This window comes from Puma concolor, chromosome D1, assembly GCF_028749965.1.
Source record: "Puma concolor isolate L17-30 chromosome D1, mPumCon1.1.hap2, whole genome shotgun sequence".
Taxonomy (NCBI): Eukaryota; Metazoa; Chordata; class Mammalia; order Carnivora; family Felidae; genus Puma; species Puma concolor.
The window spans coordinates 59,633,218-59,658,051 of NC_141676.1; the positions used below are offsets into that span (position 1 = coordinate 59,633,218).

General features: G+C 47.8%; 1 protein-coding gene and 1 long non-coding RNA gene across 2 annotated transcripts in view; one reads left to right on the plus strand and one right to left on the minus strand.

The window, feature by feature from the left end:
- MAP6 (microtubule associated protein 6) overlaps positions 1–24,834 on the minus strand; it is a 78,059-nt gene that overhangs the window by 15,715 nt on the left and 37,510 nt on the right. The window contains exons 2-3 of the mRNA XM_086678349.1: positions 7,259–7,472; positions 5,062–5,258 (exon numbers count right to left, since the gene is read on the minus strand). Coding sequence (XP_086534475.1) covers positions 5,062–5,258; positions 7,259–7,472 — 411 coding nt within the window. The remainder of the gene's footprint in view (positions 1–5,061; positions 5,259–7,258; positions 7,473–24,834) is intronic.
- On the plus strand, positions 9,891–14,703 carry LOC147576759 (uncharacterized). Its single transcript, XR_015241096.1, has 2 exons — positions 9,891–10,320; positions 13,348–14,703. It is a non-coding gene; the product is annotated as an uncharacterized LOC147576759 (long non-coding RNA).

Below are 24,834 nucleotides of genomic sequence, written 5' to 3' on the forward strand. Positions count from 1 at the left end.
TGCCCTAATCTATGAGAAGCAGGTTATAAATTTTAAGCCCTAGTGAAAAAAAAAAAAAAAAAAACCCACAAAAAAATGAGGGATGGGTTTCACTAAGAACTCACAAACTGCAAGGAAGAATTAAAATACACTTATAACTAATTTAGCAGCAATGACCTATTTTAAAACTAGCAGGCTGGTTTTAATTCTGTTTGTTAGCTGTTTGGGGGAAGCGACACTAGTTATAGGTTATAGATTTGCCTCCTGGGCTTTGAGCGGCATCGGGGAGCATGGAGGGAACCACAGGCCGAGGCTCTGGCGGAGGCCAGACCTCTGGTCACATGGATGAAGCCAGCAAGGCTCTCCACCCCGCTGCCTCCTCAGTTGCCTGATTCATGACCTCTGTCTGATTCTGAGTACACCTCACCTTTTCTCTGCTTACTATGGGTGTCGCCACATATGTGTTTCTCTGTGGGTCTTTTTTCCCCCTTGGCCTCTATTTCTACCTCTTTGTTTTACGCCTGTCTTTCTACCTCTCTCAATCCCTGGTTTTGGTCAAGGCAATTAACTGGTCAAAAAAGAGCTGAATAATATACTTTCATGTATGTTTCATTCATTGTACAGAATTTTGCGTTTTCTGCCTTACACAAAAGCAGGCAGGTGGGTGGGGTGTTTCCTGTTCATCTGGAAAACAAATAGATAGTGGGTTTTCATATATATGACCCTTGATCGAGCCCCACCATGGCTCCTCCCCAAAACCCCAAAATTGGGGACCAGCATTAGAATAAAAGTCCCAGCCTAGAGCTCCTAGCCTAAAGCAAGAGAGGACCTGTGGCTGTTGCCCCATATGTGGGTAAGGGCAAGAAGCATGATGGCAGGGAGCATGCAAAGGTCAGGGGGTGCAGTCTGGGTGTATGGAATGGAGATCCCAGTTAGTAACCGCCCACTCACATGGCACCAGGCCTTTCCATGACTTTCCAGCCCTTGCCTTGACCCTCCCTGAGTGAACTGCTCCCCCAGGCCCTGAGCTCACCTGGTATTGGACCCCTCCACACTTTTGCTCTCGCAGCTCCTTCTGTCTGGCATGCCTTGGCCACCCCAGACTCTGTTCACCTGGTCATCACCCGCTCATCCACTGAAGTCCTCCCTGATCCATGGAACCAGCTAGAATGGGCTCCTCCTTCATGGCCCACAGTGACCAGAGGTGGGGTCTCAGTCATCCTGGTTCTCTAGTGCCCAGCACAGTGCCTGGCACATGATAGGTATTCAATCAACATACGTTAGTAAAAGGAAGTGGGATCCCACACAAAAAGTATATAACCTTCTGTCTCCCACTGCAGCAGAAGGATATCCCAGTGGTTAAACCTGGCCCTAACTCTGAGGTTCCATCCCAGATATGCTCTCCTGCCTGTGGGCCTACCCCCACGCGCCCTGCACACCCACATCCCACCCGTTCTCCGAGGTTCCCTCCCCCACGAAGCCTTCTGATTCCCTACCCCTGGTACTAAGACACTTGCCCCTCACAGGAGCAACCAGCTACCTGGTCCGTTGTTACCTTATTTGGATCTCTCTTACGGCTGTTTCCACCCTCCCATGTTAGGCACAAACAAGACCGTCGCCCCATAACCCACACAGTGAGCCAGCCCCCCGAGGGTGGAACCTTCACAACGACCAGACCAGACGGAATGATTAAGTGAAGGCGTCCCTGCCATCTCTTGGGAGGAGAAAAAGCCAGAACCGACAGTCCTCCGGGTGGACGGGAAGGGGGGTGGAGAATCAGGGCCCAGCCTCCCCGTGTGGCGACGCGGTGCTGGGTGCAGGCGCTCACTCAATCCCCAGCAACACGGGATCAAAACGTTACACTACCTTGTTGGCCAGTGGGTCTCTCGGTCCATCTTCGCCTTTCCCAACACTTAGCTCTGACTGCTTGCAATTAGTATCTGAGAGGCAATCTAAAAGAGTCAAGCTGCATTATGGAGAACCCCAGAACAACTGCAGGGCACAGCTCACCTCGTGGAGAGTGGCTCAAATGGCAAAGGCTGGCTCCTTCACCTACTCAGCTGGGCCTTACCAAGGAAATAAGATCAAGAAAGTGGTGTTCGTCTTTAGCATTTATTTATAATCGGAAAAAAACCGTTTGTTTGTTTGTTTGTTTCTGAGCAAGCACAGACCACAAGCACGTCACAATCAATTGGCTATACATGAATATTTTTTGTCATTTTCTTACTAACAGCAGGAATGGAATAGCACCAAGAGAGGTGTGCGTTACACGTTACATAGACAATCTGTGGTATGCAACAAAACCCAGGCCACAAAATCGTAATTAGACACTTCCTGTCTGCCTTGGAGAGGCAAAGGTATAATGGACAGGTTGGAAGCACCAGCAGATAAGGAAAAACTTGGAGGAGCCAGCGCACAGCCTTAGGCATTGTTTTTGCAGGCAAGCAAAGCAGGCAGTGGGAACGCTTCGGGCCTTGCTCTCTTGCCAGGGGAGTTGGGGAATCGGCAGGGAGATATACAAAAGTGGACAGACAGGCATCGGAAGCTCGGTCATCTTCAGAAAGGCAAAACCAAAATACTGTTTGTGAAACCAGTGTCAGTTTCAACCAGTATGTTTGGGATACAGAATGAGATTGGCTGAGTTTTATTTGTAAACAGTAGAAATCAAAGGAAGTTTCTGGCCGTGAAGGGACACATTCAAGAGTCAAAGTGAACTACAAACAGGGTTTTCTCAATCGCAGGAGTTAAAAAGACAGCGGCGGGGGAGGTGGGGGGCGGGTAGGGGGCGGAGGGGGCTGAAGGGCTGAAAAGACACGATACAGGTTGCATCTAAAGCCGTAGGTGGGGCAGGGTAGGAAATTCAGTCCCCGGGGCTGCAAAGTGGGTGGGAAGCTACAATTTGGGCAAAGAAACTCGCATCAGGCACCGAGATCACATCATATGGTTGTGCTGCTGTGGAGACAGATTTATGTAGAGTAGCCAGGGTGCCTAACACGATGCCTGGCTCACAGGCGTTCAGGACGAGAACGTGGAATGAACGTTCCTCTGTGCATCGTAAAGTCTGACTTACTTGATTTGTAAAACACATATGACAGTTCTCTGGAGAAATTCAAATTGTGGCTAACATTGACACGCCTGACGAATGCCAGATCTTGAGCAAACGAACACACGTTGGCAAAATTCTCTGGGTCAAGTTACGATCACGCTGCTAGAGCTCTCCGGTTAATGTTAAGATTAGCTAGCAGATAGCTAGAATCAACACTGAGATCTGCTCTGGTCATTTCCAGACAGGCTTCCAAATCTGTGATGCGTGAACATTGAAACTCGCTAACGGTCTCTACCTTCTTCAAAACATCTCAGTTCCACGCCCTGAGATAGAAAGGAAGGTGACGGTGGGCCCGGCCGAGCGCTTCATTTCTAAGAATCCTGTTCTCTTAACAAATGCGGCCCACACAGCACACACTTGACGTATTTGTGAAAGACGTCTCAGCCAGCCCAAGTGCCCGACAAGATGGGGTAAACAGTGACTCTGCTGCTTGAATGGTCAGAACCGGAGAGGACTGGGGGAGGCCCCGCTTCCTCCACACCACACGGACTGAAAGGGATTGACGTGGCCCCGCTCTCCACCGCCACCGCCGTCCTTACACAGCAGCGGCTGGGCACCGGACAAAGGCCCAGCCGTGTCGCGGTGCCGGCGACGGTCAGGATTTCAAGGACGGGAGAAAGAAAGCGTACCGAGCGATGTACACGTCGCAAGGTTTGGGGATGCAATTTTTCCGGTAGGTATTTTGGGTTCCCCCGTGAGCACTGGGGGTCTTTTCACAACTCTCTGACTAATGCCTATGATACAACTCTAGCACAACTAAGGTGCCACTTGCCACCCCACTGGGGGGGCGTTGGCCACACAGACACGCAAAACACGATACGGTGAGAGCTGCTTTCATTCATCAGTGAGGTTAAAATGCTTGCTAATCACTTACTAGGGAACTCTCCTAATCTTCAGCTAAGTCACAGAAATTTCCTCTAACCCGAAGCTCAGCAGCCTCTGTCCTCTCCGAGGAACAGAGCAAACACGGGTTTGGGAAGGGAGAGTGAACATCACCACACGTGTCACTACGTCTACTTCCAACCTTTTGTTTCTCAGAAGCAAGGAAGCCACACTCTAAACACACTACCCTACACCCTGAACTTCCTTCCTCAGTCATCTGTAACCAGTTGCTCTGCAAAATTGGTAACACTGGATAGGCTGAGGGTAAACGGGGGAGAATACTCCCCTCTCAATTTCTTCATCTTCCTGTGATGTCTAGAATGTACCTAAAACACCTAACCTTTTCACCCTGGCCTGGTCTGAGTCATCAGTGGCGTATCTATTACTTGGCATCCAACGGAAAGCCCACTGATAGGAAACTAAATGGAGTCGCGCGTTTCTAACAGAAAATTCTATGAAAAGAGTTACTTAAACTTAACAGACACAATTCATTGTACGGACGTTAAGGCCGAGGTTTTTTTGCTTTTTAAATCTGGCCACAAACGTTGTCCATCGCTGAAGCCCAAGTTGAGCTTCTAAAGCACATGATAACCCTCTGAAGTTTGGAAAAGAACACATTCACCTCAAGTTCAGAACCGATCGCTGACACGGGCCTTGGGGGAGAACAGGGGGAGGATACCCTACAGGCATTCCCAAGTGTGGCCAGAAGACGTCCAGGCACTCGGAACTGCCTCTGCATGCTAAGGCCTGCCTGCCCCCCTCACCAGCGAGCGCTCTCACTTGCCGTGGGAGGCACAACCAGTGAGCAGCGCTTCCCGGGGTCCCTGGTGTTCCGGGGGCCCCCCGCGGCGCGGACACCCGCGCTGCACTCAGCCCGGCCCATCTAGATTTGGAGAGGAGGCATGCCGCGAGGTCTTTGAAACGGCATCCCTCCACTGAAAGAAACCAAACCAAAGAGCTCCCGGAACACTCGGGACCAAGGCAGATGAGAAGCCTCTAATCAATTTTGTGGCCTTTTTTGTTGGTTGGTTAAAAAAGGAAAAAAAAAAAAAAAAAAGGAAAGAAGGGTAAAAGGAAAGTGCAGTGAAATTTACTCTTTAGCCTCAGCCAGTTTATTGTTCATCTCTTTACTTTGCTCCTTGTCGTCAGGCTGGGCGGCACTGGCACCCTCTGTGCTCTTTTTCTTGGAAGCCCGGCCCGACACCACCTGCTTGTCTTTGGCCTTCCGCGGGGGCTTATGGCTTGCTGAGGTCTTTTTTGGTTTGGAACTCTGAATGCTAGGTTTTTCCACCTGCTCGGAGAGACAGACAGACAGACCGCAAATACAGAAACACAAAAGGGGAGGGAGCGAGAGAGAGAAGTTAGAGAGAAGACACGATTAGCCAAACAGTAACTCTAACGACAATACTGGGCGTTGAGGGAGCGCAGGGCAGAAGGTATTTTCAGTGGCGGTAAGTCATTTGGCTTCTCCCGCGTAAACCGGCTGGTCAGTGGCTTTGGCCACACGCTCAGTGGCTCTCCGGCATGGTGGCTGTCACCACTGAACCACACTGGTGGTGGATGATGTTACTGTTTTGCAACATCTGCTGCCGTCCCTCCCTAAGGGAAGATTATACCTCGTCACCCTGTTCAACTCAGGCAGGCCTATGATTTGCTTCCGTCAATGACATGTGAGCAGAAGTGATGTGGGTCACCTCCAACAGAAACCGGAGGGGCAGCCCGTGCTTCCCAATGCTTTCTTCTCTGCCACGAGCGAGGCTCTCCAACACCAGAGGCCCAGACTGCAGAGGTGGTGGGGAGTAGGGCTGTGGCCCAGCCGTGGTGGACGGGTATTAATAAGAAGTGAACCTTAGCTGATAGAAGACGCAGAGATTCTGGCATAAGCCAGCCTCTCCTCTGCTTCTGTCTCCAGGGCGGCCAGCTCATGTGGAGAAACCACATCTCATCTCAGCGAGGCCTTCAGCACAGCACTCTTCCTCTCCTGCTGGCTCCCCAGACTATTCTCCCCAGAGCCGTCATTCCGGCCCATCCGCTCTACCTGAAACCCTTCCTCTAGCTCTGACCCCACTCCCGGACGATGGCCTGGCCCTCTTTTACCCCCAGAACTCTGGGCCCGCTCTGTCTGGTCCCTCCATATGCCCTCCACCTCTGGGTTCCCTATGCCCCAATCTTCCCTCCTTCCTCGCCTTTGAGTCTTCTTTGGTGCAAAGCCAGCCCTATGTCCTGGGCCCCACGTTGTCTATGGATGATGGACAGAGATGATGTGGGGGTTCACAGGCTAGGTCATTTCCTCAGTGAGGTCCACGGAACCTGCACAGAATGTAACCAACCATCCTGGTTTGCCTGGGACTGAGGGCCTTCATGGAACGTGGAACTTTCACTGCTACAGCTGGAGGAGTCCAGGCAGACTGGGTTGATCAGCTACTTTACCTACAAATCAGTCCTGGGCCACATAGGAAACTCTGTTTCAGTGCGAGACTTTCAGACAAAAGCAGAGGAAAGGATCTCACACTTGTCCTGCTATTATAGATAGGGGAGCAGGTATTTGCACGATTCCACGTGGCTTGATAGCACAGAACCAGCTCTGGCAAATCGGATTCCTGCTTCCAGCTGTGTCTCCAACTTGGCTCTCCCCCTCAGGGGTGTGCACTGGATGCAAATAAGGCAAAGTCGTGTTATTACACGGAAACCCCTGAATCCACTGCAAGTTACTTGGAATTGTAAATCACTTGCAAACTGTTTATTATAGTAACAAATTACCCGGAACACATCTTGCAGCTGATGTGACAGCTGTGCCTTGACTAAGAACTGGCGCTGGATAGTGTTTACGGAGGAAAAGGATGAAGAGGAGTGAGGAAGCGTCCAGGGACTGGAGCGGAGGATGTGGCGGGGGGCAGGGCGGGGAGGAAGCCAGGAGAGATACCTCTAATGGCCAGCTTTTCGGGGGCAAAAGCCCCTGAAGGGATTTTTAAGACAGGGAGGGCTTTAGGGCTCAGGTGGGATTTTTCGGCCACTTTTTTGGAGCGGGGTGCTTCTCAAAAGCCGAAGCTGGTTCTCTGGAAACCTGCCAGTCTTCAAGTTGTTTTACTTTAGGCACTGTTCCTTTGAACATTCCCTTTGAATTTAGCAAAGGTTCCTTAGTGCCTGTGTGCTACGGAGAAGAGGAGGGGTTTTCCAGGAGCCCTTAGGGACTGGGCCAGGGTCTGCAGGAGCCCTGCCCTCACACTCTGCTGCAATGAGCCCCTCCGTTCTAGGTTGTGCTCAGGGGTTCCCCCACAAGATCTGTCTCACCTTTGGGGGTTCCTTGAAAGGTTCACTGTAGAGGCTGCGTATTCTTCTGCGATCAATCACCTTATTGTCGGCTGGCGTTGGCTTATTGGCCTCCCCTTTGAACTGGGCGCTGTAGCTGGTCTCATGAGCCATCTTATCATCTGGAGGCTTATACTGGGGCTTGGCCTTTATTGGTTTCACAGGCTTGATGTCCGTCCATGCTCGGAATTCATTTCTGTGAATCAAAGAAAGCATAAGTGACATTAAACATTATCTGCCGGGAAGCAGGGCTCCCCGTCCGGGGCTGCAAACACCACGAGCTCTCGATTAGTGCTTGTGGGGCAGACGGAGGTGTGGCTGAGCGGTTAAAGTCACCCTTTGCTCACAGGCAAGTGCGTGTTTTCCTCCCTGTCAAGTTAATGCGGGCTGGGGGAACGGCCATTGTGGGAAGAAGGAGCTCAGGTTCCCAGCCACCACTGTGTGATCAGGGACAGGCAGTTGTAATCTTTGGGCCCCGTTTTTGCAACATCCAAAATGAGTCTGAAAACACGCAATCCATTCAGTCACGCATGGGCTTAACTATATGATTGCATGCCTGCTGTGTGTGAGGTCAAGAACATGAAAATGAGACAATGTGGCCAAGGCCGCGTGCCAGTTCCCTTCCCTGCCTTGTCATGAGGGAGATCTTTTGTTAGCCAGAGCCCTCAAGGATAATTCCTCCCCTTGAGAGCAGGGGGCTCACTTCTTATATTGCCAGAAATGTAATAATCTTAATCACTGTGGATGAAAATACTTATGGAATGTCTAAATGCTTGCAGATCACAAATAAACAATGCACTGAGCATACTTCGGATGTCACTGTTAGGGCTCGTGTTGGGGTGTGTGTGTGCGGGAGAGTCTTCACGTGCTCCGGTGTGAATGGCTATTGGCCCTGACCCTATGATGACCACCATCCGAGTCAGTGTGGACGTGGACCGATTTTCTTACTTTTTCTGTGAGGATCCTGTGGATTCGAATCAGTTATTTCTCATCTGTTATAGGGCTGGAGACTAGCTGGGGACAACGTCCAAAAACAGGGTAAAACACATGCTGCTGTTGGAGGCCACAGGGTCCCTCTGGTCTGTTGAGTGCGTGACATTTGTTGGGTCTGTTCTCATCTGGGGCCGTGAGAAGCTGTGTTGTAGGAGAGGAAGGGTTGGGGTGTGAATATCTGTGGTTAGGTTCTTGCAGCTCCCTCCTCACCCTCACTGATAATGCCCTGCTTCGGGGCTCAGAGATGGGCATCACAAACAGGAGGCCACAGGGGATGGCAGAAAGAGCTGAGACTATGGTGAAGACACATGGGTCCTAGCACCGCCTCTAAAGAGCGGCAGAGCCAGCTTCTCCCCTCTCTGAGCCTTAGTTCCCTCACTTGTCAAGAAAAGACTCAGTCCAGACAATGTCTTTATGATGTCCTCCAAGCTCGGAGGCTCCCTGAGTCCATAAAGCAGGTTTGGGAACACTGAGCCATTTGCTGGCCATTGGACCTCCTGAGGGGAATTGGCTCGTTTGTGAGCTGAGGTTCTTAAGAGACCCTCCCCCAAGCTTCAGACTCGCCTTTCCACCGTAGCTGGGAGCCCCACCTGGAGGCCCCACCAACTCAGACTCAACCCAAACCATCTTGTCTCCTCTGCCAAATTGTCTCCTTCATTCCCTCATCGGTCGATTTCCTTCTCTCATTCATTCACTCATTCACAAAACATTTACTGACTGCCCAGGGTCTGTCTGACAAGACGCTGAGCTCTGTGGAGGCCAAACTGTGTTAAGAACAGGCTCTGGGCTCGAGATGTGGGAGGCAGAGGGAGTGAGGTTACTCCAGGACAATAAGAAAAGAGCCATGAAAGGGGGGAAGTGGTGAGCTTCACCTAGGCCGGCCTGGGAGGGAGTCGGGGATGTTGGTTCTGGAGCGGAATCAGAGACGGGGCAGGGAGCCAGCCAGGGTTCTGGGCAGAACGAGGGGTGCACAAAGAGGCTGCTGAGACACGGTCCTCTATGGGGACCTGCAGGCAGTTCGGGTGGTTGAGTTGAAGCTTGTGGGGAAGAGCACAAGAGGCTGGACAGATCCTGAGGTCCTGCCAGCCATGCTGAGGGGATGGTCTGGACTGTAACAAGAAATTGCCAAATGACTCCAAGCCAAAGATGAATGTGGCCAGATCAGTCTGGGGAGAGAGAACTCTGGCAGCAGTGTGAATGGCAGACAGACGGGGAGAGGGGAATCGGGAGGCCAGGCGGGAGACTGTGCAGTGAGCCAGGAGGAAAGCCGAGCCCTGAACCAGGACAGTGGCAGTGGGGACAGAGAGTGGCTCTGGGCCAAGAGGGAAATGGGCGGGACTTGAGAGTGGCTGAGCTGTGGGAGGCCAGGGTCAGAGAGGAACCTGGAGACTCCAGGATTTTGGTCTGTGGGTGGCAGGTGCCGCCCACTGAGACGGAGAACGTGGGAGGAGAAGGGGACTGGGAAGGTTGAGACCCGCCTGACTGTGTTGATGGCACCCATCTGGTCCGGCATCAAGGCTGCTTTATCTCCTTTTCTGTCCTCTCCTCCTCCCTTTTACACCTCCATTGGCTCAACCAGTTACTATGACCTGACTTCTGAGCCATTCTGGCTCTCCACACCGGCCTAGAGCTGGCCCCGGGTCACAGTGGGGGGCATGGCCACCCAGGACCTGTCTAAGGCTCCAGGCTGTCCCTCCTTCCTCCCAGCCTTCAGAACTCAAGAACCACCAAAGCCCCTCATACAAGGCTCACAAGTAACAACCCGGTTCCTGAATACATGATGGCAGGACCCGGAGTTCTCCACTCTTGCCCCTGCCTGCTTCCAGAATTAGGACTGCGATAGGTACACGCTGGCCCTAAAAACAGTTTCCGGATCATTTCTCCCAGGCCAGCCTCTGCAGCTTTCTGTATCTCTGCAGTGGCCCCTGTGGGCTGGCAAGTGTCTCACTGCGAGCATTATCCATGGGATACGTCCTCGTGGGACGTATCCTGACCTTAAATAACTAATAACCCTGACCTTAAATAACTAATCTTCCCATGAGGCCGTGTTGGTTAAGTCCTATGATAAGTTTACCGTGATTACGATCGACTGTTAGGTTGAAGCCCAAATTCTGTTACTCAGAACTTTCGTTGAACTCTCCACAAAACTTTCCCCAGCCACGTGGAGTAAGTAATCATATGTCATGAAAACAGAATTAGCTACCGTTCATTAGTCACCTCTCATAAGCTGGAGGGTGCTTTTGGTCTGGTTTTGGTATTTTTCTCTATAACCCTTACAACAACTTTGAGAGAAGGTGGTTTTAGATCTCTAATACTACCAAAAGAAGGTAACCAAGGCTCAGAGAGGTTATGTGGCTCGCATAAGAGCAAACGGCTGGCAGATAAGCAGAGTTGAAGTGCGAGCCCACGTCAGTCAGCTTCCACAGGCCACATCCTTCCGACGGCACTCGGGCAACGGGCTAGAGCTGCACGGTGTTTGGCCTGTTCTCACTGGAGGTGCTCGTGCGGGCTCAGGCCTGATGTCTGCAGTGCCGTGGAGAGTTTATGTGACACACCCGAGCTCCTCCAGCCCTGAGCTGCCCCTCCCAGAGCACAATGGGCCACATTCTCAGGTCAGTCATGTCCAGAGCCTCTTGCCACAAGTTTACGGGCCCCTGTAACCATGGACTCCCCTGTCTGTGCAGCCAGATTTCAGCTTGATCATCCGTCCATTCATTCATTCACTCATTCAGCATGGGTGTGGCCTGTGGCCCACAGGGAGGAGTAAGCCCTGGTTGAGACAGTCACGGTTTACTAGGTCAGGATCTGTCCATGTGTGACCCAAAGCAAATGGGACAGAGGGAAAGAGGGAAAAGGATGCTTAATTCTGAAGGGGGCACTGAAGGGTGTAGACAGAGAAGCGGACAAAAGGAATTCAGGCAGCAGTCTGAGTCTGTGTGGCAGGTTCAGAGAGCAGGTGAGCTGCTCGGTGTGAAGAGTGAGGTTCTCGGAAGGATGTCAAGGTGACCGGGCCGGTAGGAGTTGCGGCCAGGCTTACAGAGCCTGGAATGCCACGTTTAGATGCTTGAGCTAGGCCTGGGGAGCCGCCGAACGTTTCTGAGTGAGGCAGCCTATCGCTCCAAATTGCTGATGCCCTCCTCTCAGACTGCCCCTGTATTAATTATTCGTCAAGGCCCTGCTCTGGGCTCTCCTCTTCCAGGAGCCCCTCCTGGATTTCTCAGCCCAAAGTTTCCTCTCTCTCAGCTCCTGGACACTTTACTACATTGTCCAACTTTGTGGTTACCTATGCAGTTTCATGTTATTTTAATGATTTCATGAGTTTATTTTACCTCTTTTGAGGAATAAGATATGTAACAGAAAATTCTTGATGGAACCCTACTTTTGAGTCCAACCTCATTTGCATGGCTGCAAAGGGATGTCCTTCAACTTATCCTATGTCCAACTGCAGGTTAGGGGCAGACCCCATCTGTCTAGGGAGGACCGCATCTGTCTCCCCCTGCCCCGCCAGGGCCCTTCTCTCACTCGGGCTCCCACTCAGAGCCCTGCTCCATATCGTTCTCCCATCCTTCACAGGATTTAAGGGCTTGGCATCGGGTGAATATTTAATGGAAGTGGCTATTATTTGATTTCACTTCTGGTCAGCTTATGGCCCCTCTCCTGAACCCTTCCCTCCCTGTCCAGACGGGGCAGACACTTGCTCCTGGGAGGCGGGAAAATGTCCTGCCTGTACTCGTGTTCCAGTGCCCATCATGCTGAAATGATGTGCTCGCAAGCACCTGACCCGGGCGGAGTCCCTCTTCATCAGGGACAGGGCTGCGTTTATCTGTGTTTCCCTGGTGCCCCACACAGCACAGAGCGATACCCTCAGGATGTATTTGGAGAATTAAAGGAAACCAAGCGTTCCATTCTACTTCAGGTACTCACAAAGCTGCTCACACTTGGGGCTTCTATTATTGCTAAAACCCACACACCCCACATCCTTAAGTCCTTGTAGGGAAGAGTTGCCCTTACGAAAGCAAGCATTTGGTGCCTCCTAAGCTTTCATAAAATCCATCCTCCCTAGATTGACAGGAGGCAGCTCAGAGCCCCTGGTGAGTGAAGCTGCCATAGTGGTAAAGGGCTGGGGGAAGGAAGGAGCCCCTCAGAATCAGGGGGCAGGAAAGGGGAGGAAAAGTTTGCTAACACTTGCCTGACACCTACTTCTTTTAGTTTGAACCCTCTGTGGACCCAACCTCCTTTTACCCTTTTAATATCTCTGTGAGGTCACCGTTATTAGCCCCATGTTATATATGAGGAATCTGAGCACAGACAGGTGTAGACACTTGCCAAACCAGTAAGCAGTTATTGAACTGTGAGTCTGTCTGACTCAAAGCCCCCACCCCTTCCACCATCCCACACTTGGGGTGGGTGTATAATCCACCTTCAAGTTCATGGCAGCTTCAGCTTCAGGCATCGATCACAAGACAGCAATGCCCTTCAGCCAGTCTGGATGCCCCAGCCTGAGGCTCTGAGCATACTGGGAGGGTCCCACATCTGCAGGCTACTGTCCCTGGCATCCCAGAGATGTTCCTCATGCTATGGCTCCTCCTGGATCATGATGTGGGGAAGTCATGGGGACAGGATTTCCAACTGCATTGCCAAGGGCCCACTGTCCCCTCCCCAGCAGATCATTTGAAGCTTGATGCATGATTTTTCCCCTGCGCAATCCCTGCAGGGGCAGAGAAGGGTTTGAGACCATGCTGTCCATCCCTCTGTGAGTGGGTAAGCTACACAGACAAGGAGGCCCAATCAGTATGTTCAAGTTTGGGTTTAAAGGACTCCTCTGATGGCCCCTGTGTGCTGGGAAAATTTGTGGAGAGAAACCAGGGCCAGCCCCCAACCCTCTACCAAGGAATGGCAAAGGCAGGCGCAAGGTGAGCCATCTCATGGAGACTTGGTGGACAGGATGTTCCTAGGCTGTTCCCACAGGACCTTTAAACAGGTGCATACCTGCGTTCAGAGCAACTGCTAAAGCAGCTTGCTGACCAGGCAAAGTTTTTAAAGGAGTCAACAAATACCCTAGCTTCACCTCCTCCTAGCCAGTCCCCACGCACCATCTCACTTCAGCCCTCAGTGCCTCCTCTCCCTGGACCACAGCATCAGGATCACAGCACCAGAGTCTCGGTCCCTCACCCCACTCTGAATCATCCGGCACATGCCATGGGAGAGGTCTTCCTCTAGCTCAGCCATGAGCATGCTACTCCCCCACTAACACGCAACAGATCCCAGTTGCTACGGGACCAAAAATAGTCCGAACTAAGGCCCCTTCTAGCCTCCTCGTGCTGTGATTCCTCAGGACGACATGCACGGCCCTGTGACTTGGCCCCACGTTACTTTTCCAGCCTAACGTCTTCCTCTGTGTCAGTCATTCACGTCATCATTTAGCGAGAACTTTCTGGGCACCAGGCGCTGTGCAAAGCTCTTTAAACAAATCACCGGATGTAGCAGCATCAGCCCCGTGTCGCAGGCACTATCACTGATTTTGCCAATGAGAACACCATGCTGCCCTTCCCAAACATACACTGCACCTTCCCACCACTGGAGTTTTGCCCATGCTGTTCCCGTCCCCAGTCTGCTCTTCCCTCCATGCCTCCAGCTACTGAAATACCACACGATCATCCATGCCAGGCTCGGGTGCCCTCCCCTCTAGGGGTCTTCACCTGCCCCACCATTGCTTCGAGCTTGTTCTTCTCCAACCTTCGTCCCTCTGTAGCACTCACCGTGCTCTCAGAGGAGGTTACCTGTGTAGATGGCTTTCTTCCTACCCAGAATGTACAGGTATTAAGGATCAGGACCGTCATTTTGCACCTGTGTAATGCTCACTGTGCCTGGGCCAGGGATTCGAAATCCAGCCTTCACCTCGCCCACCCGTGTGAACGGCTAAACAGGAAGCCCCCAGGCTGCCCCGGCCACAGACAGGGCACAAAGTTGCTACACAAGCATCTCATGGCATCTGGCATCCATAGCACTTCTCACCGTATGTCCACAAATTCTTGGACACTCATCCTTTAGGGGTCCCTAATTCCCCTTCCCTTGAACGTGATTGGACTTAGTGACTCACTTTCAACACAGAATATGGTGGAAGTGTCGGTATGTAGCTTCTGAGACCGTTGCGGGCATTGCAGCCCCTGGCTTGTTTGCTTGTGGAACCTTCACACTGAGGACAGAAAGCTGCCCTGACCTGGGGATACTCAATCAACCCTTATGGAGAGGCCTGCGTGGCTGGGAACTGAGGCCTCCTGCTAAAAGCCTTGCAAGTGAACCACCTTAGAAGTGGATCCCTCAGCCTCAGGCAAGGATGACATCAGATGACATAGGGAGAGACCACCGGCTAAGCCATTCATGGATTTCTGACCCTCAGAAGCTGTGGGAGATAATAAACATTTGTTGGCCTGGGGTGTTAAGTTTTGGAGTAATTTGTTACATAGCAATAGATCCTAATGCAGACGCCTGTTAGAACTTCTGCCTCTCATTAACTGGGGTTTAAAATACCCACGCTTCATTTCGGCAAGGCAGAAGGTACCGGTGTGAGCGGAGCACAGGAAGTTCAAGTTCCCAGCAGAACTGTGGCACCAAGTGAACAAAAAGGTCATGATCTGGTTGTAAGAAACTGAGAGGGACCATACTGCAGCCTTCACTAGAAGGTAGCAAAGCCTCAGCTGCAAGGGAGCTGATAATGCTGCACCTGCCTTGGGGCCAGAAGGGAAAACACAGGCCCTCAGGAGAAAGTGATGTCTCAGAGCGCACAGCACATTCAGGTCTCAGGGAGGTGCAGGCAGAGAGGTTAACAAGGTGATAAGCAGCATAGAGCCTGGGTCAGAACAGAGAAAATGGTTCACTGGCGATGGCACAGGCTCTGGAATGAGATAAACCCAGGCTCGATCCTGGCTCTAATCCTTGGGCCAGGCCCTCACCTGCTCTGAACCGCAGTGAGCTCCTTTGGAAAGGACTGATACAAGACCTACCTCACAGGGTCGATGTGAGGTTCAGTGTGAATGTATTCACTGGAGGGGCCCTGTCCGTGTATATCAGAACTGCAAAGCCCGTGGTGGATAACCGTACAGTCCACGTATTTGGTTTTCATTACAGAGTTGTTTGTTCGAGAAAAATCATTGGGTATCTTCTACATTCCGGGCCCAGAGCTAGCAACATAACGTGAACAGGCAGAGGCAGCAAGTGCCTCTACTGAACTGGTGGTCGGGTGGGGAGACACAAATAATCACACAGTCAAATGTCTGTCCCTATTGTTGTATTCCTGGCCACTGCGGTCAACATTCTGGTCCTAGGAGAGGGCACAGTTTGGGCAGCAGCTTCCGATGCCAGGTTTGTTTCTGAATGCATTTTGCATTAGACTCGAACAAAAAGTCGCATTCAGTGAATGCCTGATTAATTAAATCTCCAATAGCGACTGTCTGTCGTACACAGATGTTTGCTTCTTAAGGACTTGTCCCACGTATGCACATTTTCTTGCCGTGATTCAAGGGGAGATACTGAAAGGGCAATTATAGGGGGGAGACTGAAGATGGGCGGGGAGATGGGTGATTGATGAAACCAGGCCCCAGGAGAGGGAGGAGGGCGGGCGTCAGGAGAATGGAGACAGGGTTTGGCCTTGGAGAGAAAGTGTTGCCAGAGAAGAGAAGAGGGGCTGCTCTTTCATTTCTGATTTGAAAAAGCCCACCATTTATAAGAAACGATGAAATAGAATTGTACAAGGAATAATTCGACTGCTGAGGAGAATATCTACATGTGTTAATTGGTACAAAGCACTTCTTGAGAAAAGCAGGGATTTAGAATAATGGATTACTGCCAGCTACACTCAAATATAAATTCCACGTCTGCGCCCACAAGGCCCAGATTTATTATGTATCTGGGTTCTTGGGAAATAAAATTCTCTCCCCATCCTCCTGACAACAAAATTTTCAACAACATTCCTCGACTGCTTTATGAAGAAAGAAAACCGTGCTTTTAAGCCTTGATGGACTAAAACCTTCCTACAGATTCTCACAGGTAATTTAAGTTGTCATGGAAACGTATGAAGTCTCTGTTCAAAAACCGTGCCTACATTTGTTATATTAAAGGGTTCTCGAAGAAAGGAAGCAGGCTCTTTCATGCAATCTCATGGAGACAGTGAATGCTGTCGGTTGCCAAGCTATTGTCAGGAGCTGGGTCAAGGAAGTAGGATCTACAGATTACAAAGAAAAGAACACCTGAGCCTAGAGGGTTGCAGGGGGCCTGGAGTAGCTTGTCTCTCTTTTCGGAGGAAAATGGAAGATAGTTTCTCCCTGGCAGAAATGACCCGGTCAAGAGACGAGCTTTGTGATCCTTGCCTGTGTATCCGCTTGCATGTATCTTTCAGCTTCTTTTGTGTGAAAGGGAGAAAAGGGAATCTTAGAATGCCAATGTTCTAATCATTTAGGACCTCACCTCTTATCCATTAATATCCAGTAAACACATGCACCCCACATAGAATGGTTTCTTAAAATGAGGAAAGCATTCACTTAAATGCAAATAGACGTCTCGATGTAAAGAAAAGTTTAAAGCTAGTCTAATGCGAATAGAGAATGAGTGGAAAAGAATCCATCCTTTCCCTTACATGGAAAGATCCGACATGAGGCTGTTGGCAATGATGAGTGTCAGGGCTTGGGGTCCCTCATTAGGCAAATGGAGATTCCGCAGGTAACCACTGAGTCCTGTCATAGGCTGCACGCAGCTCAAAGTCCCTGTGCACCTGGGAGATAGCGTCTCACACAAAGAAAACCCATGTGTATAACATGTATAGAATTACGAGGACAGATAGCTAAAAATAAAAACTGCTCAATTAGGAGTCAATGCGTTTCTACACGAATTAATTTACATTGCCATACTTACTAGGCGCTATGCTAGGAACTGCATGGAAGAAAAAGAGTGCAAAATAAGAAAACTACAGTCGGCAGGTGGAGGATGAGAGGGAGGGAGTGTGGTAGTTAAAATAAGTACACATTCAAATACACCCAGGCAGAAAAAAAGGAGAGCTAGAAGAGAGCTTATAGGAAAATCACAATGACTCCCTCCTCACTCTGCCCCGCCCCCCAATTCCCCATTATTATCTGAGTTTTTTAGTCATAGGAATTCTGGGGTGGTTGTGTGACGAGACCACAGAGCTATCCAGTTGAGGTTGAAAAGGGAAGGCTGAATTCCTCTGGTTAGTTGGGTCCCCAAAGATCTGTGTCCATTAATTGCAGAAAGATGGTTCCTTAGACAGGAAATGGAAACACTGAGAGTGTGTTGTGAAAGGCGGGAGAGAGTGCTGTCTCCTTCTGCGGGTAGACCTAGAATTTCGGGAGTACACTCCTCTGAGATGAGCTCCGCACAGTGCCAGGGACAATGTATGATACATTTAGTGAAGTGTTCAATAAATTTAAGTTTCCTCATTTTTTGTTTGGTGCATAGGAAGTGCTTAGTAAATATCTTTTCAACAAATACAGCTGGTGCTGAAGAGAAAACACTTTATGACTTGAGACACATGCTAATTTACTCTTTAAAATGTAGCTCAATTATAAGGGAATATTAGGAACAACTTCATGTCAATACATTTGACGATAAAGATGAAATGGACAAATTCTTAGAAAGATGCAAATTACAAAACTGACTAAAAAAGAAATAGAAAGGGGCGCCTGGGTGGCGCAGTCGGTTAAGCGTCCGACTTCAGCCAGGTCACGATCTCGCGTTCCGGGAGTTCGAGCCCCGCGTCAGGCTCTGGGCTGATGGCTCAGAGCCTGGAGCCTGTTTCCGATTCTGTGTCTCCCTCTCTCTCTGCCCCTCCCCCGTTCATGCTCTGTCTCTCTCTGTCCCAAAAATAAATAAACGTTGAAAAAAAAAATTAAAAAAAAAAAATAAAAAAGAAATAGAAAAACTGAATAAATATGTATCAAGTAAAGAAACTGACTTAGTAATTTAAAATCTTTCCACAAAGAAAATCTAGCCCCAGATGGTTTCATTGGTGAATTATATATAACATTAAGGAAAAAGTAAATACCAATCCTAACAATCTTTTGTAAAAAAGAGAAGAAAAGAGAACACTTCCCAACTCATTTTAAGATGGGGAATACCAGGTATTTTTCTGACACCAAGCCAGTCAAAGACATTGCAAGAAAACTACAGGCCAACATTCCTCATGAAATACAAATATTGAAACTCTTAAAAAAAAGTCAGGAAATCAAATTCAGCAATATATAAAAATGTTCAAACTCCATGAACGAATGAGGGGTGCCTGGATGGTTCAGTCAGTTAAGGATTTGACTTGATCTAAGCTCAGGTCATGATCTCACGGTTCATGGGATGGAGCCTGTCAGCATGGAGCCTGCTTGGGAAACTCTCTCCCTCTCTCTCTTCCCCTCCCCCACTGTGTGTTTTCTCCCCCCCCCTCAAAATAAATAAATAAACATTTAAAACAACCCCCAAGGAACAAGTGAGGTTTATCCCAGGAATGTAAGGTTGGTTTAATACCCCCAAGTCAGTTAATGTAATATACCATTTTCATAGACTAAAGGACAGAAACCACATGATCATCTTAATAGACACAGAAAAACCATTTGATAAAATCTAACACTTTTTCATGATTAAGAACAAGCTCAGCAAAGTAGGAAGAGAAGAGAACTTTCTTCAACCTAATAGATAGCATCTACAAAAACTCTATAAATAACATCATACTCAATAGTGAAAGACTGAATGCTTTCCTCTAAAGATCAGGAACAAGGCAAGGATGTCCACTACTGTCACTTCTATTCACATTGTACACAGCCAATATAATAAAGCGAGAAGAAGAAAGAAGTACATCTGTCATTATTTATATAGAGATTAGAAAGAAGAAGTAAATCTGTCATTATTTATATACAATACGAACTTGGATTTAGAAAATCCCCAGGAATCTACAAAAAGTACTAGAACTAGTACTAGTGAGTTTGGCAAGGTTGCTGGATACTCAATCAATATACAAAAATTAATTCTATTTCTTTAGATTAGTAACAGACATCAGAAATATTTAACAAAATCAAAATCCATTCATAATAGCATCAGAAAGAATAAAATACGAACAAGTTCAACAAAAGAAGCACAATGCCTGTAACTGAAAACTACATAACATTGCTAAGAGGAATTAAAGACCTAAAGAAAGACATATACCATATCCATAAATTGGAAGATTCAATATTGTTAAGGTAGCAATTCTAGAAACAGATCTATATATTCAAAGCAGTCCTTACCAAAATCTCAACAGAAATTTTTGTAGACAATGACAAGCTAATCTTAAAAGTCATATGAAAGCACAAGAGATCTAGAATTGCCAACACAATTTTGAGAAAGAGAAACAGTCTGAGGATTTACACTACCTGATTTCAAAAGCTACAGTAAACAATACGTGACTGCATAAAGACAGACACATAGATCTAAGAACAAAACAGATCATTCATATTTTTGCATACAGTAGTGTGTTGAAACTGGATTATATTGGTTCACAGAACTAATTGTCAAATTTTTTAGTAATTGGGTGAGCTGATTATCATACTACTGGTAGCTTAAAATCAGCCATGTGAAGAGTCACATCAGGAAATTGACCAACGCTATAAATCAGGCTCCTCCTTTTTTCCAGAATGTTAGTTAAACATTTACCATCATACCACTGCTCACATATGTGGTTTATTTATTTCTGAAAAATGTGTTAAGGTAATTCAATAGGGAAAATGATAATCTTTCCAACAAATGTGCTGAGAAAATTGGATATCCATGTGAAAAGAAAATGAATCTCAGTTACTATCTTACACCATACACAAAAAAGTTAACTAGAACTGGACTACAGACTTAAATGTAAACCCTAAAACCATGCAACTTCTAAGAGAAGAAATAGAAGAAAATCTTTGTGGTCTTGGAGTAAGCAAAGATTTCTTAGATACGATACAAAACCCCAAAGCAATAAAAGAAAAATAAAAGATAAAATTAGGTTAATCAAAATTAAACTTTTTACTCTTCCAAAGATACCATTCAGACAAGGTAAAGACAAGCCACGGTCCGAGAGAAAATATTGGCAAAACATATGTCTGATAAACTATTTGTATGCAGAATATATAAACATCTCTTAAAACTCACTGATAAAGCAAACAATCCAGTTTAAAAATGGGAAAACTATTAATAGACACTTTACTAAAGATTGTCAACACCACTAGTCATTAGGGAAGCACAGATTAAAATCCCACTAAGATACCACCACATATGCACGAAAATGGCTAAAATAAAGAACACTGACAATGCTAAATGTTGGCAACAATGTGGAGCAATTGATCTCTCCTACATTGCTGATGGGAATGTAAAACAGAATAGCCACCTTGGGGAAAAATTATTTTTAAGCTAACCATACACTTACAACATGCCCCAGCAATTCTACTCCTAAATACCAAAGAGAAATGAAAATACACATCTACAAACAACTTATAGCTCAATGTTGGTAACAGCATTATTCATGGGAGCCAAAAAGCTGGAAATAACCCAGATTTTCATGAACTAATGCGTGAACAAAGAAAATGGGTAGATCCACGCAATGGATTTACTCAGCAGTAAAAAGGAATGAACCAAATCGGATGAATCTCAAAAACATCAGGCTAAATCAAAGAAGTCAGACAGAAGACACTACATAGTATATGATTCCATTTTTATACAATTCCTAGAAGAGGCACATTGTAGAAACAGGAAGATCCATGACTGCCTAGGCCTCAGGTAGGAGGGTGGGCTGATGGTAAATGAACACAAGGGATGGAACATTCTAAAGCTGTCTTTCAAGGATGCTTGCATCGCTATATTCACTTACTAAATCTCATCAAACTGTGCACTTAAAAGGAGTGAATTGTAGGTTATGTAAATTATATCTTAATAAAGCTATTATAAATCCAGTTGGAACATCTTCTTCCCTCACATCCCTCCCCTTGCAGGGAAGTGATCCCTTCCTGCTTTGTTGTCCTGGGACTTCCCTGTACCAGCTTCTTTGTCTGATTTCTCACATTGTCTTCCTGGTTATTTGTTTCCAAGCCCATCTTTGAGAACCTGGGGGGCGGAGGCGGCTTCTGAGCCAGCTCTGTGTCCCTAGTGCCTGGTTTGGAGGCTTGGACAGTTCAGCAGGCACTTAAATCAGTGCTGCTGAACAAGCCGACACTCCTGAGTTTACTTTCTTAATTGTAAAAGTAACACATGGCAATTGCGGCTGGTTTTCCATTTTTCTTCTTCCTATTAATTTGTAAGAAAGCTCTACAACTCCTATAGATAAAAATAAAAGAGAGTCATTCTTTGTAACTATGTTTCCCAGTTTTTCTTTTCTTTTATATATAGGGATAAATAAGGATATGAAAAATATCTGTATCTATATATCCACATCAGAGAGAGGGAGATGGAGATCTGTATCTGTAGAGACATCCATATCTATATTCTCTATGTATCCATGTATAAGCTTTATATTTGAACATGGCCTTGTCTATCAACCTTCTCCTTTATCCCGTTTACTCCTGGGATTAACTTTAAAACTTCCCTTATGCCACAATCACGTAAATAATTATCTGTAATCCCATTTTGCATGTTTGTTTCTTGCATTGAAACTTTAAGCCACTGGGAATATATTACTATTTTTGTGTCGGCTGCTCGAGTGGGAAAGGCAGCGCTGTCTCCATTGCTGGCAAGTTGGGGAAAGTATAGCCTGACTCAACCCAGCAGGACAAGGCTGCGTCTCCAGGGCTCCGTAGAGTATCAGTTACATCACAAGCGTTCAGTGTATATTTGTTGAATGTGTGAATTAATGAGCGAAATCTTAAAACTGCCATCCTTTGATCTAGTAAGGGATAAGTTTTCCACTTCTAGAAACTTGTCATAAAGAAATAGCTGGAAAAGAAAGCATTTTTTCATGTATTACACATTCTTGATAATCATCCTGTGTGAAGGCGGCAAATTATTCCTTTGTTTGGAAATATGAATACATTTTAGGTCTGACAGTGCTGGAGCATGACCAAATCTCAGAAATTGTTAAGTAATGGGGAGCATAAAAATATGAAGTAGGTAATCCCCACGATGCCATTTTTGGTGCATTTAATGTCGCGTTTGTTTCTTGTTGCTAACGATTCGTTGGAAGTGATATCCATTAAATTCTGCCTTCGGCTGCCTGCGTTCCATCTCACCTGAGGTAATGGGAGCTGTGGGAGCCCAGCAGGGGAAGAGCCACCCGGCAGTAAAGGGGTGGGCAGTCTGCTGAGTGGAATTCTGGACTTCGTTTACATTACAGGCACCACTAACCTCTGGTGGCTTCAGTGACTCTCTTTCTTTTTGCGACGCAATTCAATTTCTAGCAAGTCTTTCAGCAACCTGCTGGCTCTAAAGAAGGACATACTCAGAGGCATCAGAGTCAGAACAAACGTGAGACTATTTTTCAGGCCGTGAAATCTGAAGGGTTGTGTCAAAAATGGGACCTAGGGGGGCGCCTGGGTGGCGCAGTCGGTTAAGCGTCCGACTTCAGCTCAGGTCACGATCTCGTGGTCCGTGAGTTCGAGCCCCGCGTCGGGCTCTGGGCTGATGGCTCGGAGCCTGGAGCCTGTTTCCGATGCTGTGTCTCCCTCTCTCTTTGCCCCTCCCCCGTTCATGCTCTGTCTCTCTCTGTCCCAAAAATAAATAAACGTTAAAAAAAAAAAAAATGGGACCTAGGATATCTTCACGAAGCTGCAATGTCAAACTCAGTCCTGTTAGTCACTTGCCTGGGCCAGCAACCAGGGTCATGGTGATATGGCGTGGCACCTCTCGAGGCCAGTTGCTAAGGGGCAACGGGACAGCCAGGGCTGCTGGCTTCCTTTTTCCTCTCTCTGCCGGAGGTGGGAGGCACTCACACACATTCACGCTTTAACCTTCAGGGTGGCCCTGGAAGGCTGGAGTCTCCTGAGTCCCAGATCCGTGCAAGAATTTACTTGGGGTGTCTCTGTCAGTCAGGGCCAGATTTGAACCAGGTCTGTTCATCTCCAGATTTCAAGCTTCATAAGCTGCCCCACGAAGGCTTGAAACACTTTCATTAGTCTGTGTCTTTGCACGGGCCTGTCCTTACCTTGAATTTTTTCTTTCCCTTTCCTACTGGGGAAACTGCTACTTCAAGATGCAGGTCAAACCCAGGCAAAGAAGACAGTAGAGAAAAAGATTAAGGACACAAACCAGCATAATTTACGGGGCCATCAGGAAAAGGTCTGCGTTCCTAAGAAAGGCAAGCATCACATGATACATTAGGTACCTGACTCTCCTGACTCGTGTCCCCACTGGTCAGCAAACATACTGAACACAATGCCTTTCATGCAGCAGGTGTCCAACCAATATTTTATTTTATCATTTACATTTTTTTAATGTTTATGTATTTTTGAGAGAGAGAGAGAGAGAGAGAGAGAGAGAGCACAAGCAGGGGAGGGGCAGAGAGAGAGGAAGACACAGAATCTGAAACAGGCTCCAGGCTCTGAGCTGTCAGCACAGGGCCCAGTGCGGGTCTCAAACCCACAAACCGTAAGATCATGACCCAAGCTGAGGTCGGATGCTTAACCAACTGAGCCACCCAGGCATCCCTGAACCAGTATTTTAAACATGGTTTTATGCCTCTGAGCCTCTGACAGGTATTCTGTTGAATAAGCATTTTTATGAAGCAACCCGAGTAACTGCTGTTAAGGAACTTCCAGCTGAGTTCTGCGAGATGCTCTGGGAGGTCAAGGTTCCCATGAGAATCTGAAGGGTTTTTAGAAGACAAATAGGAGTTTTCAAAGAAGGGGAGACACTGAACTTCCTGCAACCTTCCCTGCTCTGGGCTTTCCAGGGCTATGTGCAGGAAGAACAGCACACCCATGAACTCATGAATGCAGCCTTAGCACTTGGACTTGTCTTAGTGACCTGGCCTTCCTTCCCTGGATGGCCTGGAATGGCAGGGACTGGCCAGTGAGGTCACGAGCTCTCAGCTGGGGGAACAAAGCCCTTCAGAACACCTAGTCTTTGGGGGAAGCGATTAATATTTCATAGGAAACTTCCTTCACGTCAGTGTCCCTGCATTCTTTGTCATTATGCAGGTCACTGGGCTGGCGTCCAGGTGACTGGAAATCCAGTGACTGTGAGGGGAGGGAAAAGAAGGAGTGTGTCAGGGCCTCCAGGGTACCAGTTGTCCCACAAAAACATGCCCTCATCTGTAATCCCCACAGCAGTGCTATAAGGTGGAGACTTTCCCCCATTTTTACAGAGGAGAAAACCAAGGCCCAGAGAGGCAAGGATTTGTCCAAGGGCACAGAGCTAGTGCATGGAAGGGCCAGAAGTCAAATTCAGGGTGACTACAGATCTGACATTTCCCTATCATCCTACATTAATCTGTTTCTATATACAAAACAAAACAGAACAGAAGAATTAAAAATTACTTTTTTCTCTTTTTAAATATTAGAATAAAACGTGGAGCCCCATATAAAGTGCAGATTAGGCACCCAGAAGGAAGGCACACTTTTGGCCATTGGCCA